This window comes from Dermacentor variabilis, chromosome 6 (assembly GCF_050947875.1).
Source record: "Dermacentor variabilis isolate Ectoservices chromosome 6, ASM5094787v1, whole genome shotgun sequence".
NCBI classification, from domain to species: domain Eukaryota; kingdom Metazoa; phylum Arthropoda; class Arachnida; order Ixodida; family Ixodidae; genus Dermacentor; species Dermacentor variabilis.
In genome coordinates, this window is record NC_134573.1 from 111,711,921 (window position 1) to 111,731,619 (window position 19,699).

The following is a 19,699-nucleotide window of genomic DNA, read 5'->3' on the forward strand; positions in this document are numbered from 1 at the left end:
GATATCCCAGCTAACTTTCCCCAGTTTGAAGAGATGCGAATGCCACGTAGCTGGACAGAACCAAGGTAATATTGTTTGCCGTTGCTTGAAAATAATCAAATTATTTGTTTCATTCCGCCTAATTAGCTAATTAGCAATAATTAGTTAATCAACTTCTCGAATATAATTAAATGAAAAGGGTCAAATTTGTAGAATGATATGAAAAACTCCCGATACAGCTTTCTCTTGCTCAATGCGTGTAACATAAAAATGTTTTTGCGAGCATGAAGGAAGCTCCCAATTCACACAAAATTGCCGCGCGACTGGCCACTCGAAGCACTTTGTGTGTATTCGTGGGTTTCTTTCACTTTCTGAAAGAACACTTTCATGTAGCATGTATTGAGCAACATAAAGCTGTATCCAGAGTTTTTCATATCACTCTACAATTTTCTCATTGACACTTCTTATGTAACTAAATCATCTGAAAAGTTTAATAATTAATGAAAACTAATAATCTAATTAGGCGTAACGAAAAAATAATAATTTGAGCATCTCCAAGCGACGGCAAACAACATTACCTTGGTTCTGTTGGTCTGTTCAGCTACGTGGCATTCGCATATATTTAAACTCTGGCTAAAGTTAGCTGGGACACCCTGTATATATAACGCTAACCTTAAATAACAGAAAAATTATAACCCACGCTTTTATTCGTGGCCTTAAGCAGGATTTTAATTTCGCTCACTCAAAAATAGTGTCTTGTCGAAATAATACCAATTTATAAGTAGTTTTCTATCACACGTCATAAATATAGTTTGTTCACAAACGAAAATAAGTCGATGTAGAGCTTTCAAAATGGTCGCCGTTGTCCTCGCAATGTGTCCCCCCCCCCCCCGCAGCTACCCTCGCCAAACAAAAAAATTCTAGATATGGCCCCGCAGTCATTCTTCAGAGATCTTAAGACATCGTGGAAAGAGACAAAATGGCTATTTTCGTAAATGTACTTGTAGCGTTAAACGAAATATGGACGGCAGCAAGAAACTGCAAGCACAGCGCTGATTTTAAGGTTATCCTATTATTGGCACAAAGAACGCTAACACACTGTGAAATGAAAACACACAAAAAATGTACAAAAGAAGACTTGTCACTTCATAACACTGCAAGGAATGTTGAGGCTCGAGTGTATCGGGGTTGCATCGCAATAAAAGTCTAAGGAATGCTCATCGCCGTATTGAGATGCATAGGAGCCACTTATTTTTGTACGTCTCATGAAATGCGTTTGCTATATTCGGGTGATAAGTTTATGTCGACGAGGGCAGTCAATGACACACTTATATACGGACACATCGCAGATCGCGCCATCTCCACTGCTTCACTACCACCTGTTCGATCTAACGTGACTAAACTTTACTGTGTCGCTTGTGGTTGGGCCTCGTTTTTACGAACGCCTACTGTTTACGTACCAGCATTGTGGACAGTGCCTCGTGCCGCGTTTTTGACTGCGACAAGACCATGGAACAGATCATCATCTACGACACACATACGCGCTCTCCTAAGCTCCGACACTTCACACACGTACACATTTTCCCACTTTAGCGCTCCTATGATTTTGATGCATTAAAAATGAGCTCCAATCCCCCCTGTAAAGGTGGTTTACCAGCGAAGCTGTGGTATCACCTGATCAGATAGACCAATGTATGGAATGTATTCTCGCCCCTCCCCTCTGTGATGTACAATTATGTACCTTGATGGCATCACAAATAAATAAATAAAGATAAACAAATAAATGTGACGTAGCCTTGAACAGGGTCCTGCCGAGCCTGAGCACGACGCCGCTGCGCATATTGACGTTGCTGTTCCTGTCGTCACTCATCGTATTCCCGCTACACTTCAGGCGTCCTAACTGTGCGTGGCTTGCTTTGGGCAGGAACTGCTACGTCCTGCATAGCCTGAGCACGACGCCGTTGTATAGGTAGCATTCCTGTTCCCGTCGCTGTTCATCGTATTCACGGTGCTCTTCAGGTGCATGGCTTTTCCATAGCGCTATCACAACACAATTAAAATCAGTTGCTAGGCGGGTTCTTCTTTTACATACGAAAGTTTAGTGACGTCACTCCCTGCTTCGTACGCTACAGTTGCCGCTTCCCGGCAACCGCAGCTCATACAGCCATAATATTTACAGGAAAATGCTTGCGGCGCGAATATGCGCGAAGGCGAGCTTTGTGGTTCTTTTTCTTTCTTTCCCCCCTACGGCCACCGCTGCTGCTGAGGCGCGGAGGCGAGCGCCATCTGGTGGCGCTGCAAGGAACCGAGAGGCGCGCGCCTTCCACCGTGATTGGTTGAATTCTCTGTCGACGGCGACGAAGTAATACCAGCATCCTAGTCCCTATACAGCTTCGCTGTAAAAAAAAAAAAAAAGGAAAGGCGGGGCTCGTGCCGCGGATCTCTCGGCTCCGGCAAATGATAAATCTAGGATGCCCGGATGTGCGCGAAAGCGCTCTCATCGAGGCACCCTAGAAAAAGCTAAAGCCTCTTGATCAACGTTTTTCCTAGCTTTTTCAGAGAAAGCCGGGAAAGAACGACCCTTGCGCATGCTCTCGAAGCAAAGGGCGAAAGTAATGTGGCTGTTTGGGCTTGTTGGTACAACATATTGGTAAATTGCAACGTGTTTCACTGTAGCCCTCTTCCTTGTTGTAAACAGTATATTGTTCAAACGGCCAAGAAAACACTCAAACAATATCAAGTAAAGCGTGCACGATGATTGGCTTGCATGTCACTGCAGTTCGTGTCTCTGTGAACCACTGTTTGCTCAATGTAATGTTGTCAGCCGACACGGTGATTGACTGGCACGTGAAATAACTCAGGCTAAAACAATTTCGCGACTTGACTCTGGGTGTGTCAGCACGCCATCTGTGCACTTGTCAGAAAAGGAGTTCTTCTTAAGGGTATGGATTGCGCAATTGCAGGTGGATGTGTTAGAAGTTAGCGTTCGTATGTCGTCTCGTTTCTTATGTTCCTGTGTATACCTGCGCTGCAATTCACCAATAGGGGGAAAGTCTGTGTTGGCAGTCGCGCTCGATTCCAGGCGGTGGCGTAAAAGGGTTGTTCAATTTCTTATACCGCCTTCAATAGTGTACAGACTTGAACATTTATTTCGGTAAATTGCTCGCTAGATGGCGTTCAACAACTTCTACTGTAATAGAGATTAGTAAGAGGCGATTGAAATATTGGGGGAAGAAAAGTAGGGGAAGCGACAAAAAACGGAGGCGTACAAAGCAAAGTTCGCAATGGGGGCTCAGAAAATTTGGTTGTGGGAGTTCAAAGCGTTTTTTTTTCCTTTTTCTTTTTTAACCTAGGTAGGACATTAGGCAATGTAATAGCAAGAGTTTGGTGGCACAACCCAGCGCCCCATTCCAAAGGGGACGCTCATAACATACATCCATCCTGTAGTTCACCATAGGGGTTCAAACGCTTTGGTTTTGGGAATTCATCGTGGGTGTTCTTCTTTTCTTTTTTTCTTTTAAATATAGGTAGAACATTAGCCAATAAAATAACAAGAGCTTGGTGGCGCAACCCACCGCCCCGTTCCAAAGGGGGCGCTCATAACATCAATCTATCCGAGCATGAACGAAAATTGCACTGAGGTCTGGTGTGGGGCCCTTTAAATCCAGACGGCTCTCGTACAAGAATTTGATTAGAGCTTTCAGAACATCACGCCGACAAGGGTATCACCAAGATCATACGACGTGCTACCTTTTATGCTGAGTTTGAAAGTCACGTTGGGCTATTCCTTCCTGGTCTTTGCTGTCATTGTTGTTGTATTTTAGATGCAGAAACATGAGAAGGTAGGCTACGTTAGAGCTGGCTACCCCAAAATCCTAAATTAGTTGCTCAAACAATAAAAAAGAAAACGCAAGGAAATATCAAAAATCACTTGTCGTTGTCGTGGTCGTCGCCGTCATCGTCGTCGTCGTTGTTGTTGTTGTTGTTGTTGTTGTTGTTGTTGTTGTGTAAGTGCCGAATCTTTAGCAAGAAGGGAGGGGAGACTCGTAAGTTCGTGCTCGCACGCATGACCTATATCATTCAGGCCATGTGACATACCGTGATTACAAGGCAGAACTGCCACCATCTGCCGCAGTACGCTGGTCTGCATTGGTTCCCTGCTGCCATGTCGAGCATTTTTAACTTTTCTGAGGATGGTCTCTGAAGCGGAAGTAAGGACATGCTGCGGGCATACGGAAGTGACTAGGCAGTCGGTCTGCTTTAAGGAACCTTAAGGAACTTTAAGCACGACTTAGTGATGGCATTACTAAGGCGCAAGTTCGCAATCGTACCTTTAACAAATCCAGACTGGGCATAACTGCTAAGCAGAATGAGCTTTTTCACGTTCTGTATTTGACTCAATCATGTGCTTGCAGAATCGGGGAAACTTCCGTGACGCCTGTCCCCCGGCTGTATGAGCTCGCTGTTTGACGTAAAAATAGCAGCAGCTTATGAGGCCCTAATTCATCGAAAGTAGCTCCGTGTGCGCACGCTTTATAAACAGAATTTGGTAGGAATACAGACTTTATTCGTGCACATCCATCGGCTTTGCCATCAAAACGCAATTTGACTGCTGACAGGGTCGGATCACCATGCCTACACTTCGCGCATTAGGCAGCCTCCTACAGAAAAAGCAAAAGGCCCAATCTTTCAATCTTTGTTCGTTTTTCACAGCAGCTAGGCAGATTCTAAAACTTCATCATCTGAATAGGATGTATACAGGGATGCTATGCACTTGGATGTCGCTGTGTGGCATAATTCCTTCTTTAGGGAATCTCATGAAAAACAGAACAAGAAAGCCTCGATCTAGGCCATCACTTCTGATGGCAAAACTGAATATGGAAATCTAGCTATAATCGACTCGAGAATATTTTTGATGATTAACATGGGCTGTCTGCCAGGATTATAGCATCTCAGCCGTATTATAGCTCCCCTCTTTGTTCAGAAAAGAGAGAGATAAAAAGCTCTAATGCGAGTCCCCTGTACCAATTTGTACAGGTCCACTTGTGACACCATGAAGTGCTCAATTACACCTCCAACTGTCAAAAGACAGATATTCAGCAGCTCTCAGTCAATGTCTGCGCTAAGCATCTCTATTCCAATGACTATAGCAGCACCGCTCCTACTGTCGGAGGAACGTTTACAACTTCGCACAAGGAGTGCTCAAGTCTTCACATGAACGCCGATGAGCACTCCTCTGTAAGAGTTGTTACTTTGCGTCCCAGCGAGCGGAAAAATTAATCCTAAGTGGCGATACAGGTCATGAGTGACATGGTGTGTATATATATATATATATATATATATATATATATATATATATATATATATATATATATATATATATATATATATATATATATATATATATATATATATATATATATTTCCCGTCTTCCCCGTCTTTTCTATGGTGAAACTTGCAGTTCTCCGGTCTTTGAGATGCACGAGCCAGAAACGACTCCTCAAGAGATGTACACCTCAACAATCGAACATATGTGGGCGTCATGAAGAGCACGTGCTGAGGTGCAAAGGAAAGGCGAAGACGATGACGACCAAGGCACGAGTACGATCATGCGATGGCACCAGAAGTCGAAGAAGAGGAAGAAGAATCTCCGGAGAACCTCGTGGCACGAGCGAGGAACGTGGGAGCAGCGCCATTGTGAGAGGATAAGAGAAGAGAAGGCAACAGCGGCGGACGATAGTTCCGGGCTCCTGCCTATGCCTCCTGGGCTTACAACTCTACGCCTAAAGCTGATGTGTGTCTGCGGGGCGTCCACCGGAGCATCGACCACAGCCTCCGAGCTCGTAGCCTATACCTTACTGGCCTGTGCATCATACCCAGTCCTGCCATGCCTTCTGGCTGCCTGTCATCCATGTACGCCCCTAGTAGCAGCGGATTACTTGCCACCTCCATCATTCCAGCCTCTGACATGTGCTCCGACGCTCCACCTCTAACCAAGGTGACGTGCATATGGAAACTCTATATACGCGTGACTTTCGATGTTTGATTTACGTAGTTTGAGGAGTAAATTATGACTACGTTTAGTATGTTTCTAGTTCTACACAGAGAGTGCGCTTTATTGCTTTGTCTGAAGTTGGTTCGTACCTACAAGTTTCGGAACTTGCAGTGGTGAATATACCTACACCATTTCTTTCTCTATGCCTACAATGTGACAGGCGGATTGTGACGTGCTCGCATTTTTGAGCGGGGAGTTCCGCTCAAACAAGGCTTCTGGTGTGTGTGGATGCGTCAGGTACGCAGGAGCTTGGAGGTGAGCATCGAGGCAACCTACATCGCGGTGTCGTAAATCCCAGAAGTCATGGAGTTTAATAGTACTTTTCCGCACTCTCCGCTTGACGGCGTAGCACGTTTCCTCATTTCACAAAACTTTTCGGGTATAATTCCTATCACAAAATCACTTTCATATTTTTATGCAGCCTTAAATGTCCTCGCAAATAAAATAAAGCACGACCTTCTTTAAAGCAAAATGCTTTTAGCTTCCGTTGTAGGCGAACTTCAAGTGACTTTGAGTCAAAAGGCAGAGCCATTATCCGGGCACTCAAACGAGAACATCCGGGCAAGTTGCGAGAACAAAATGAGAGCATCCGGACCACCAGTCAAGATCGCATTACATACGCTATAGTCACTTGCCAAACAAGTTACAAAAATATTTTTTCCGAGTTCTTCCAAATGTTTGTCAACAATATCACTCAAGCTGTAACCTCTAGTAAGCTGAATTTTTATTTGTCATTTCCAATAACGACCTCCAGGGACAGATACAAGGCACTATGCACTTTATTGTCATCTTTTGGCGCTGAGACAGAGTTGCCTGTGCTATTTTCGACGCCAGCGGTCCGTGAGTTCCGCGGCGCGTCCGACGCGGTGGCAGCGCTGGTAGCGTATGGCGCACCGCGAATGGCTGTGCCCGAGACGAGACTTGCAATGAGGTTGGTTCTGCCTGTGACAGGAAACTATTCCGTCCATTTGGGCCAGTGCAGAGTGTGGAGTGGTGCGGTGTGGTGTGGTGGGATGTGCCGTTGCGAACATGCGCTACATCCATTTTAAGATTGTGGCTAGTATCATCTCCAACTAATCTGCTTTGCCGGTGGCCGTTTCATCCTTACATCTGCTCTCGATTATGGGAGAGCCAGCATTTTTCTTTCTTTGTGGGTAATGCAATGCGTAGGTGGAGTATCAAAGTCATGATTTATTGGTTGTAGGCCAACTGTAATCTGAAGTTAGGGGCGAAAATCAATCTTAAACAATGCTTAGTTAGATTCGTAAGTATAAGATGATTTCCAATAAAGTTAGCAATATTTATAACAATATACACACGGCGATCTTTTGCCATGGAATGACTGGATGGGAGAAAACGAGGCGCGGCGTTGTTCACTGTTTAATCTGTCTTTGTGCATCTTAAGGTACACTTTCTAAAAAGTCATGTTTTTATGGCATCCTTGATGTCACCGGTTAGAAGCATATTGTAGAGCGCAATAAGATTGCAATGTTTTTGTTTTTGTTTGGTTTTTTAACATAGTAGAAAACGACGACAATGTATGTTGCTTGCTCGGTTGGCCCTTTGGGTAGGTATAAGACTTCAACAAAAAAGAAGGATTTCTGTATTTTCATACGCTGTCTTCCTTATGATCCACTAAAGGTATAGTGAACTCGGACAGTAAACCCACAACGCAACTTTTCTTAGCCGTTAATGCAATGTGGTTGTGGAATCGCGGAGAAAGACGAGGACGCCGTTCTAAATGGTCGCGTTTTCTTACTTCCTCTGCAGTTCTCTGCTAAATTTTATCTCCTTTCGTTTAATTACCGACTTCTTAACTAATTAGACATCACGAGTAAGCGCCATGTAAGGAGAAAAGCCATGTTTCATTGCACCACCATGAAAACCATTTTGGTGGGATCATCATCATCAACATCTAATGTTGCGTTCCGGTCACATTATGGTAACCTAGCCATGCACTAAAATAATATAATCCGTCAATGTGCCTAGTTAAATGAATGTATATATATACACGCAGGAGAGAGACGACGAACCTTTTGGAAGACTTACTGACTAAACGTTTTCGGCTGGTCCACCCGCCGAAAACGTTTAGTAAATAAGTCTTCCAAAACGTTCGTCGTCTCTTCCCTGCGTATGTTACGTCGGGTCCTGTGTGCTGAACTTTGAAGAAACCCCTTGTATATATATACCGCAACGCTGCATTCATGGGTGATTTAAATTGTGCTTGTGATCTCAGTGACCGTAAACACTATAGGTGAGCCGCAAGGATAGAAGTGCAGTATTCTCTATTAATTACCCAGAAAAACACCATGTCTCTGGGACGTAGGAATTAGGTCCTTGTGCAAGTCGAAGACAGGAATCGCTAAACGTCCCACGCACGGGCGTTTGTTAGAAAGAGAAGGCCAATCGGTTTTATCATATATGACAACCAGGAGCGTAGCCCGGGGGGGGGGGGGGGGGGTCGGCTTCAGGGGCTTCAGCCTCCCCACCCCCCCGAACTTTTTTCCGTGCTGCCATGCTCCGCCGACCAAAACAATCCCCGGTGTTGGAAATCATTCTGGATTTTTTTTTAGAATGGTGTTTTTCGTGCTCGAAAACACATTTCGGCGTGGAGATTGTGGACTTGTGTAGGATTTTGCGGCAACGCCCATGCATCTGGAGTCACATAATGCAAAGAGCCCCATCCGAGCACCAAGTTCCAAGGCCGTATTGATGGTGACCGGGGTCGTCGCGGCATCTCGCGGAGGCCGCGAAATCTACGGAGCGCATGGATGTCAATTCCGACACTTTATGGGCATAAAGATCACATAAACTCTTGATGCGAAAGGTGCATTGACATTTCCAAAGTCGTGCTTTAGATTTTCAATTCCGAATCTCTGCGGGTTTAATGTGCAAAAGTGCATTGATTTTTCTGAAGTCATACATCGGACCATACAACGAGACAAGCCAAATCAACACACTGTCAGACAAGTTGACAAAGCACGCAGCAAGGTTCGATGAGACGCAGCGTTGTGATGGTTCATTTGTGCCGTCATCTCACAGAAAGGAATATCAACAGTTTTTTCACTTGTGCCAAAGCGTCCATGTCAAAACACTGAAGCCAGCAAAGGTAACTACGTTGTTATTTATTTTTTCTAATTTGACTTTTATTCGCGAGGACACATTGAGCCTGTTGAATTTTCTTGTTCTCGCTACCAGCGGGCTACGAGAGTCAGCCAAAGGTCATGTGTTTTTCACGTATTGCCCTGACAACCACGCGGCGCACTTCGGTGCGCGTTCGTTTTTCGGTGGCCGAGAGAATTTGACCTCACAGAGTTCTGGACACTTTCTGGCTAGTAGACGAGAAAAAGAAGCAATGGTCGCTCGCCGCCGCTGCTGTGGGGAGTCGACGGATTGCAACACGTTCGCTTGAGGGCATTGCCTTCATTTCGATGTTATCGAAACCTCTCCGGAAAGTCTTTTTTCTCGCCTGTGTAGGATAACGAGCAGCGTACATATGGTTCTCTGTGGGCCAAGCGTTTCACGTTTTCTACGATATTCCTTCCCTAGCCACATTCGATTCTGGCCAATACACAATTTTTTTGCGTTTGTTCCTTTGGGTGCCCACGCCCCACAATAGAAAAAAGACACATTTTTGCGGCGCAGCGAATTGTCGCATGGTGAAAGTTCGATTTTGTAACTTCTTTTGCGGAAAGTAATGGGCCATGGGACCCTTCAGTTCCCGGTTGCTCTTACTATATTATTGCGATAACAATTGTATGGACACTCAAGGCGCATTCCTGTCGTCGCCATCGCTGTTATGTTTCGTAGAAAGTCCATGGGCGATAAAATCGTTACCGCGCGCCGCATGCTGTATGTGTGAGTGAAAACGTAGGAGGGAGGGAAGGGGGGAGGATGGAGGTGAACCGATGATAGTGGGTCAGTCTTGTGTGCGCCACGGAGAAAAGCGCGAAGGAAGCGCGCCGCCTTCCGTCGCGCGCGATACAACGGGGGGAACTTAGGGAGGGGGGGGGGGCGACCTAGGGATTTTGTTATCTGTGAATCTGTGATTGCGAAACTTTTTATTTGCTTTTTTCGACGCATTATACGGGGTGTTTCAGGTAACTTTAGACAGAGTTTAAGATAGTTTAACACAGAGTTTAAACCAAATGCATGTTGCTCACTTTTGTATGCACTGTGTCACGCTACATTTTGTATTTTGTTTAATTAGATAATTAGTCAAGATTAATTAGCCAACTTCTGAAGCAACGAAGCTAGGAAAAAATTCCAATTAGAAAGTTGCAGAGCGGTTTGCAAAACGTCCGAATAAACAGTTTCTGTATTTCTATCTATTAAGTATTAGTGTCTTTCATACAAAAAACACTAATACACAAATACAAAAAAAAACAACGTGACATGCCCGCTAGCTCGCCACGATTGCACTGCTCCCAAGCGTTCCGCGCACATACAGCCGTATGTACGCTGCCGCTTAAAAAGCGACAGGGCAGCGATGCAAGCGTTGGCTGTTAGGTTGAAGCTAGCAACGGCTATCGCTTGCGCTGCGTAAAGCGACTGACGGACGTGGTGGTGGTGGTAGGTGGTAGTTCCATACAGCGATAAACAGACTATCGTGCATCAGCTGTTAAAGCGCGAGCCATTCCGGGACGCCTTTTTCCAACCAGGGAAAAGCAGACATGATCCCTCCCCTGGGAGCTGCAAGTGGACAGAGACGGCAGGCTGCAAGAATATTTCGAAGCTGGCACACGGATACGCGACCAAGCCCGATGAAAATATTCGACACCTACGAGTCGCTGAAGCAAGCCGGCAGCTTCACAAGAAAGAGGCAGAGAGCTTCAGTCATAAATAACGAGGTTCGCTCCAACGTTTGGTCCATCATTGCAGCTAACACACACACTAGCACGCGCAGCGTGAGCGCACAGCTTGGTGTGTCTAACTCAACTGCACCGAGGATTTTGAAAACAGCTGGACTGCACCCCTATCATCTGCAGTTGAATCAATGCCTGGAGCCAACGGATCTCCAAAAGAGACTCGACTTGGCGAATTGTATTTTGATTCAGGAGGAGCAGGATTCTGACTTTCTCACCAAGGTACTCTGGACTGACGAGGCGAATTTTTCCCGAAGTTGCCAACTAAATATCCACAACGCACACTACTGGAGTGAGCAAAATCTCCACTGGCTAGGAAGATCCCGCCACCAACATCAGTGGTCTTCTAACGTTTGGTGCGGAATATACGACAGAACAGTCAATGGCCCAGTGTTCTTTAACAACACTCTGGCCGGCAAGAGGTATGTAAGTGAGTTCCTCAAAGGGCCGGTTGAAGACTTCAGCTGCGAGCCATTAGCCCAACTTGACGAAATGTGGTATACGGGGCCCCAGCCCACAGCTGCAGTCAAGCACGAGCGTAGCTTGATGTTACCTTCCCAGGGCAATGAATAGGGAGAAACGGGCCTGTCCTGTGGCCTGCAAGGTCACCCGACCTCAACCGTCCTGACTTTTTTTTGTGTGTGGAGTTATATTAGGAATCACGTATACACGACCGAAACGACGACTCCAGAAGCCGTACAGGAGAAGATAACTGAAGTCTGCCACAGCATTTCACCGACGGTGCTCAAAGCAGCGACAGCAAGACTTCTCAGAAGATACCAGTGTTGTATCGCTGCAGAAGGTGATCTCTTCGAGCACTTCCTGGATAAGCGCATGAAAAATAAACGTAAACTTAGTGAAAGACTGCGTCTGCCCATTTAGGATATTCTTATTCTGCTATTTTCAGGCTTCTGGAAGCTGAGTTTTTCTTTTAATTTAGGGATATTCAATTTGCTTACAGCTATCCTGAAATGACGGACTTGTTGCTTCCGGCAGCACAAGCGATAACCGCTGCGTCTGCTTATCGCGTAAATAGCACAGCCAACGCCTACGTCGCTCCCCTGTGGCATTTTAAACGGCAGTGCTCCCATGGCTGTTTGTACGCGGAAAGTTTGGGAGCAGTGTAAACACGACGCGCAAGCGCGCGTGTCACGTGGTGTTTTGTATTGCACGGGCATCATTAGTAAACTGAAATACACTAATACTTAGTAGGTAGAAAGACAGATGCTCTTTATTCGCATGTTTTGCAAACCGCTCTGCAACTTTCTAACTGGAATTTTTTCCCAGCTTCGTTACTTCAGAAATTTGTTAATTAGACTTGACTAAAAACTAATTAAGCAAAATACAAAATATAGCGTGGCACACTACATACAAAAGTGAGCAACATGCATTTGGTCGCGTCGTCTTAGAGTGCATCGGCATATTCTTAAACTCTGGCTAAATTTAGCTGACACACCCTTATACAGTGACTTTTGCTTAGATACGTAGATTTATTAGAGATTTATCCGTATATTTAAATACCTCGGTCCGAGATTTCGCGGACACATCTAGTGAAAATTGTTTCCAGTGACACTTTGTTGCCCTTTATCAAGCTTTATCTTCGCATTTGTGTATTCCATTATACCTTCGCATTTCTAGTGTGTATATTGCAGAACTGCTTTTTATATATGATCTCTGTTGCGACTCTATTTTCGGTGCAATTACAATACACAACCGGGGACAGCTGCTGCTGTGCAATACATTGGAACGAAGGACAGCGTCATTGAGATTTTTCACTGGCCGTTGCATATGTATCAAATGCAAACAAGGCTCTTGAATAACAATGTTTCATTAAAATATTTGTCCTCAACCTGTTCATTTCACGGCCTTTACATTTATCATATCAGTGACATGCACTGCTATGCTGGTTTCTAACTGATATAGTTCTAAAGTTCGTGTGATATTTTCTTTACTTAATAGACAAAAATCATGCAAGCATTGATATCAGTTATTTCTGGCACAATGTTCGGGACATATTAATATATTCTTTTATTTAAAAAATACATATATTGTCTTGACAGTGTGTAGCGTCCAAGAATTCCTTTGCAGCGTTTTTGACAACGGCAATGCAGTTATTCATGTATTTGATCCCTCGACAAATTCTGTGGAGAGGAGGCCGAGCTACACTACAAATGAGATGCTGTCTGAATTCGAGGCTTACTACATGGTGTCGCTTGGGGCCCTTCTGACACACAATATATTGATATTGTAGCGCGATCTGTGTCGCCCCTTCAACTGAATAGTGTGCGATTATTAGTGGACTATTCACTCAACAAGAGATAGAGCAGGTCACTGACTAGTTGCTTATGTGAATAACGACTGGTCCCGGTTGAATTTAATGATAATTGTTTGAGCAATTTATATCATTACCTTGCTCCCTACTATACTCGAGACTATATCATAATTAGTTTTGATCTGGAGACCCATCCTCACTCATTCGAAAGAATCTGCACAGTGTAAATTCTAAAATGCCCTGACAAGAGAAAACTGCACTCTGTCGAAGGCAAGCGACTTATAACGCTGTGTAATGGTTATAAAATTTTTGCGAAAGGATTAATAAACAGATGACAATTTTCAATCTCAATTCTTAATAATTTTCACCATACTTGTGGGATGAAAGGCCGCTCAATACATACAAACATACAAATCGCCAATATTGTGCTGGAACAGTGTTCCAGCTTTCATGATCAACTGACAAAATCCATAGACTTAGCATAGCGTTTAGTCGGGTGCGCCATTTTTTCTTCCTTCTTCGCTTATCAAGCCCACTAGCGTCAGCTTCAGTATATGTAAAACTATGCAACTGTGCTACAATCATTGTTCGACTCGCTCGATTCTTAATGGACACATTTCAAACTCTGCGTCCATACTCTCCTCTGTGAGGCAAGGTTTTCCTTAGATCGCCACTGCTTTTTGCTCTTTACCTGGAACCGCTTTGCTTGCGCGTGATTCCCTCTATAGTAACGTTCATGGTTTCAGTGTTTTCGGAAATTAGGTAAACTACTAATAGGGTTACAATTTGATCAAGTTGGAACAGTTCGGTCAGTATCTTCGTTTCCTTCCTGTTTCTTATGTCACCCGTTTGCATAGTACGTCATTCATCATGATTGAATAACGCTAGCATATGCGAACGACCTCACTTTCTTGGATCATGGAATATTAATGTATTCGCCGCAAAGTTCGAGACTGTGGTTTGGCTCCCAGATGTTCATGCCGACCCAGTTAACTTGCTGGCATTGAGTGGTCGTACCCGCCGTGGTTGCTGAGTGGCTATGGTGTTGGGCTGCTGAGCACGAGGTCGCGGGATCGAATCCCGGCCACGGCGGCCGCATTTCGATGGGGGCGAAAACACCCGTGTACTTAGATTTAGGTGCACGTTAAAGAACCCCAGGTGGTCGAAATTTCCGGAGTCCTCCACTACGGCGTGCCTCATAATCAGAAAATGGCTTTGACACGTAAAACCCCATAATTAAATATTTTTGGTCGTATGGGTGCCTCCAAATTACCTTGGCGTTCCGTTGAAATCATATGAGTCCAATGCAGGGAAAAAAACGGGTACCAATTGTAAAGCGTTATCCCCAAGCTTTCGTTCCTCATAACCTCTCAATTTTTGGCAGAGCTAAAGCATGCAATTAGTTTTGGCAAGAAACTTCTTCTACTGTACAGCATATATACCTCATTGTTCCAGGATTTACATTCAGCGTTTTCAACGAGTATTTATAACCTTTACTTGGTGATCAAAATTAATTTATGAGTCGATAAGGCGCCACAATCTTTTGAGGCAAGTTAGTGCAAGCGGACTGGGATTAGACCACCTTTACATCAGACAAATAGCGATCACGCTTCCTTTCTCTCTCTATCTCTCTCTTCCCTTTCTCTCTCATTTTTTTTCGTGTGTACCGACGTTCTCATCCGCTACTCTGGGTGGTCTTGCAGGTGATACTCGTCAACGTTTTACAAAATGCATCTGTTTTGACGAATTTTGCTTTGCTTCACACCTCTGTTTACGGTGATTCATGCGTTAATAGAGAGTTTTAGATTGGGGGCCTCAAACGCTTGAGTCCCCTTATCTTAAACTCTGTAAGGCCTGTTAGGAACGGCCTGCAGAGGTGCCGACATGCAAAGTTTCTCAGCCAGCTGCAGCAGCAGGGTTGGCGTTTTCTAGGAACCGACCATCCTTCTCCAGCCGAACGGCGCCACTATAGGTCTACTGTGTCGACTTGCTTCGAAAGGACGACAAGGCGTCGTTGCGCAGCCTATTGGCGTCACGAAGTCTGCTGCGACAACCGACTGTGTGAGGACGACAATGCGCCGAGTCAGCAACTCTTCGTCGCCGCAATGCCGAGACGAAGTCGACGAACCAGGCTTTGTTAGTGAACTCGCCACCACCTTCCCGTTCTTTCGGGAGCGAGGCAGTTCCCGAGGGAATGTATTTGGCGGCACCGTCCCACGCGCCTTTCAAGACGCAGAGCAATGGAGAACCACGGCGGCCACGCTGCGGAGGTCAGCTCGGGGAATCAGAGGCGCCTCCTTTGGGCAAGGCCCAGTTCTGCGAAGACCATCTCACCTCGGTTGGGGCAGTGAAACCTGCGCGGAAGCGTGTGTGTAAGCCCTCCCGCTCATAGGCGGCTCGGCTACGATGACTCTGGTCGAAGGTTTTTCCCTCACCTAGGGATCTAGGGAGGACAGAGTGTTTATAAGCAGCTGTTGTGCGGCTGCTGGGTGTGCTCGTGAGCAGTGTGCTGGTGCTCGTTTGCTGTATGCTTCGTCTTGCGTGCTCCATTTGGGAGCCGCGCTAGACTGTCGAATGTATCTCATGTTCTAATGTATATTTGTAAATAAACCCCGTACGCCTAGTTCCTCCCAAGTTCTTCCCTACGACCTACAATTCCTACAGGCCGAACTGCTCGTAAGGGTCCTGAATATTTGACTGCGCGCGTTCAAAAAAAGATCTTGCGCTCACCAGCTGCACTGTTCTTGCTCAAATTTTGCATAACGATCGCATCTTGGCGTCGACTTCGTTTGGTATAACACTTGGCGCCACTAGTCACCTGTTTTTTTTTTAAGACAGAAATGAGAAGCTTCTTTCGTCTGTAAGAAAAAGGCGTCTGAAAAGCCAGCCCTGGCACAGACTTGTGTCGCCACCGGCCGCCATCTGCAGAAAGCAGCGTTTCAGGGAGCGCTGCCGCGTGTTGCCCGCTCCTGGAACCATATAGTTTCATACAATAACTACTAGAGGGAACTCTGGCGCTGCAGTCGTTGCACCACCATGGTAATGATAGGAAGTACATGCATTTGTCTGATCTTCGTGCTTGTGGATTCAAACGTACTTGTGGGTTTGTATGTTGCGCTATATAAATATTATTGTCTTAAATTTCAGCGCAATCTATACTCTTCGAAGTGCGGAATACGCAGCGAACACGCACAATTGCTATTAATTGCAATTGTCCAGAGGCCAAATCGAAACGCGCCAAGCGTCTCAAGGCACTGGCATGCCCGCGATAAATTCATAAGAGGGTTTCATTCGCTTGTCGATACATGCGTCCGTGGCTTTCAACTTCCCCTTCAGCCACCAAGGTGAGCGGACGCGGAATGTTGGGCTCTTCGCGGGCGGCTTCAGCGACCCGGCCATTTTAATCGCGGTATCAGGTCAAGTGAAAAACCAGGCCAGGACTACCAAATGATTTTACCAAGGCTGCCAACAGGTGTGTCCGTTCTGCATACGTCGCTTTTTTTTTTTTTTTTACATGGAGACGTAAGGCTAGGCCTTACAGAGTGGAACATTTTCGAGACGCTCTTCCGCGGCTGTCTCTTACGCCGTAAGAGTTTACGCTGGGTGCATATCAAATGAACCATCTGTGGACGGTGAATTTCGAGGACGAAGAAGGAAAAAAGAGGATTATCGATGCAGAAGCTTTTGATGTCAAGGACCACCGCTGTGTGGTCGTCAACACGTGTGACCGAGGCGTCCGTATGTAGCTCTACTCGCTTCTTCACGGTGTACCTGAGGACGACGTTCGCACTGCTTTGTCGCCTTTTGGAAAGGTGACTGAAATCCCCAAGGACAGGTGGCGGGTACAAGTATGCGTTGACAAAGGGTCAACCACCCGTTCCGTCACTATTAAGCTGAAGGTGGGCGTCACCGCTGAGGACTTGCCCTACCAGCTGCGAGTAGCACAAGATGTCGCGCTCGCGCACGTCCCTATACCAGAGCTCCCCTCTGCCTCCGATGCCGCGGCATCGGGAACATACGACGCGAGTGCCGTGTACCACGCTGTGGGCTTCGTCGTCGTTTCGGCCACGACGAGACCCAGTGCGTCCGATCCTATGCCACAGTTACAGGCCCGGCATTGAAGGAATATGTCACAGATCACTTGACGGATGTGGTCGACGCAGTGAAAGCCGCAGGCGAAGGGAAAGAGACCAAGCCCTCGTTGCCTTCTTCAGGGGCGTTAAGCCCCTGAAGAAGGCAACGACTGTTAATGATGCCAAGTCATCGGACAGCTGGAGAGACCCATGGGATGACACGGTAGAACCAACTAACTCGATAGAGGTTGATGTAAGAGAGGCCAAAGAAACTTGCACATCAGCAGAAGTGACGACTGGGGAACAGCACGACACCGACGACACCGTGATGCCAACTTCAAGTAGTGCACCTGTTAAGAGGCTTCGCGAAGAGGCGGATCAGCATGAGGAGAAGGATCAAGAGACCGGAAGTGACGAGCCTCCACCGAAAGCTACCCCGGGACGCCGACCGGCGTTCAAGCACAAGCCCGACGTTCCAGCCAAACGCCGTTCTACAATCCAGGCGCCTCTGCGTTAGTGGAGGCGTTCCTGTGATTGCAAAATTGTTGTTGGGGTCTGGGGACTGGGGTTTGTGGGCAGGATGTGCGTCGGCCGTCGTCATTATGCTTTGAAGTTTTGAAGTCCAGGAAACCATGGTCCGCCTCCCTAGACCGTCGAGTCATCGTAGCAGATGTGAGACGGACGATGTGCGGTAATTGGTTTAGATTCTCCTCTCGTTAAATGGCAGCTAATTTTTCGACTGGTCTTTGTGTCGCGACGTTGAACGTGCGTGGACTTAGCGGGCGTAGAAGGATTGCCAAGTATTCTTATTGAAAATAATATTGACTTATTGGCCATTCAAGAAGCAAAAATTGCGACTGTTGAATACATGGAGCAAATGGTTAGCGTTTTCCGCCCCAGGTATACCGTAAGTGTATGTCACGCAGCGGGTAGGTATGTGAGCTGCCTTATTCTTTTGCGTAGCAGGATTGCTGTAGTTGAAGCCGTCACGTCATACGAGGATGGTAGAATGGTCCTCTGCGATTTTACTTCTTCAGAGATGCCTTGGAGGCTAAATGTGTTGATGCTCCGAACGTAGCACGGGAACGAGAAGTCTTTTTTTGGTGATGTTCAGCAGTACTTGAATTGTGAAAGGCATGTCATATTAATGGGTGATTTTAATTGTGTTTGCTTTCCAGAAGATAAGTCTAAGTTCACCAGCGTTTGTGATAAAAGTGCGTTGATATTAAGTTCGATTGTAAGGCAACAAGAGCTTGAAGACATTGGCTATGTGTTTTCTATCGAAAACCATACCATGTATACGCACTACCAAGGTCAGTGTCATAGCAGGCTAGACAGAATTTATGCCCCGTTAACTTTTGTGCCTTTATTTTCAAGTTGTCAAGTGTTACATGTTAGTTCTAGCGATCATTGCCTCGTTATGTCAACCATAGAAAAGAAACAAAAACCGTCAAAATTCAGCTGGCCCTTATGGAAGCTTAATGATAAGGTTTTGCAAGACGACGTTCTTCAAAAGGCAGTTCAAGAAAGGCTCGAAAATTTGCTCAGCGTTCTTCATTGCAGAATGGGAACTCTTTAAAAGAGACGTTAAATTCGAAAGAGCATGCGTAGTTTATCGCAAAGAAAAAAGAGCGTGAGAAGGAATTGCACCTTAGGTTAAAATATATGCTCTGTGCAGAAAGCTCTTCGCCTGGGTTATTTTTGAAAGAAATCAAAGAAGTTAAGTCAGAACTTGGAAGTCATGGATGAAAAAAAAGTACAGGGGCGCGGTATTACGGGCAAGCGCGAAGAGTTTAGGGATGGGAGAGACGCCTACCAAGGGAGCAATAAGTGACGAGAAGAAACACGCGGTTTCCAATGAAATAACAGAAATAAGTTATCAAAGGTAAGTCACTAGTGATGCTGGAATGATTGAGCACGCATTTGAGTCTTATTATGAAAGTTTGATGGGGAAAAAGGCATGTGATATTAAAAGGTTTAGAACTGACTTCTTGCCATTAATGCTAACATTACCAGATGAGGTCTGTGATGCGCTCGACAGACCGATAAGCCTTTCAGAAGTTGAGGATGCGATTGATGAACTTAGACCCGGCAAGTCGCCGGGGCCTGATGGTCTGGGAGGGGCTTTCTATAAGAGCTTTAAAAGTGGAATAGCTGTAGCATTACAGCGCGTGATAAGGGAGATGTACGAGAACAAGGATGCACCTCCTTCTTTTCGGACATCGCACGTTATTTCAATACCTAGAGCGAAAGATTGTGCGGGACTTTTGGTGGTTGAAGCCTACAGACCAATAAGCTTGACAAATACGGACTATGAAGTTTACACTAAAGTACTGGTGCGACGATTGCAGACTGTTATAAAAGAACTTGTGGGACCCCATCAGACATGCGGTATCAAAGGCAGATCGATCTTTTCGAATATACATACGGCTGTATCTAGAGCGCACCGATTGG

The 19,699-nt window shown here is 45.7% G+C and overlaps 1 protein-coding gene across 3 annotated transcripts in view; it reads left to right on the top strand.

Annotated features, from left to right (window-relative positions):
* Positions 1-5,649: 5,649 nt before the first annotated feature.
* LOC142585045 (uncharacterized) overlaps positions 5,650-19,699 on the top strand; it is a 40,527-nt gene continuing 26,477 nt past the window's right edge. Inside the window, exon 1 of one of the 3 annotated variants that reach the window (XM_075695497.1) lies at positions 5,650-5,978. In XM_075695497.1, the coding sequence (XP_075551612.1) occupies positions 5,868-5,978 (111 nt within the window). In that variant the 5' untranslated portion in view covers positions 5,650-5,867. Of the gene's footprint in view, positions 5,979-17,425; positions 17,937-19,699 lie in introns of those variants that run through there. The other 2 variants (XM_075695495.1, XM_075695496.1) reach the window with 2 other exon arrangements.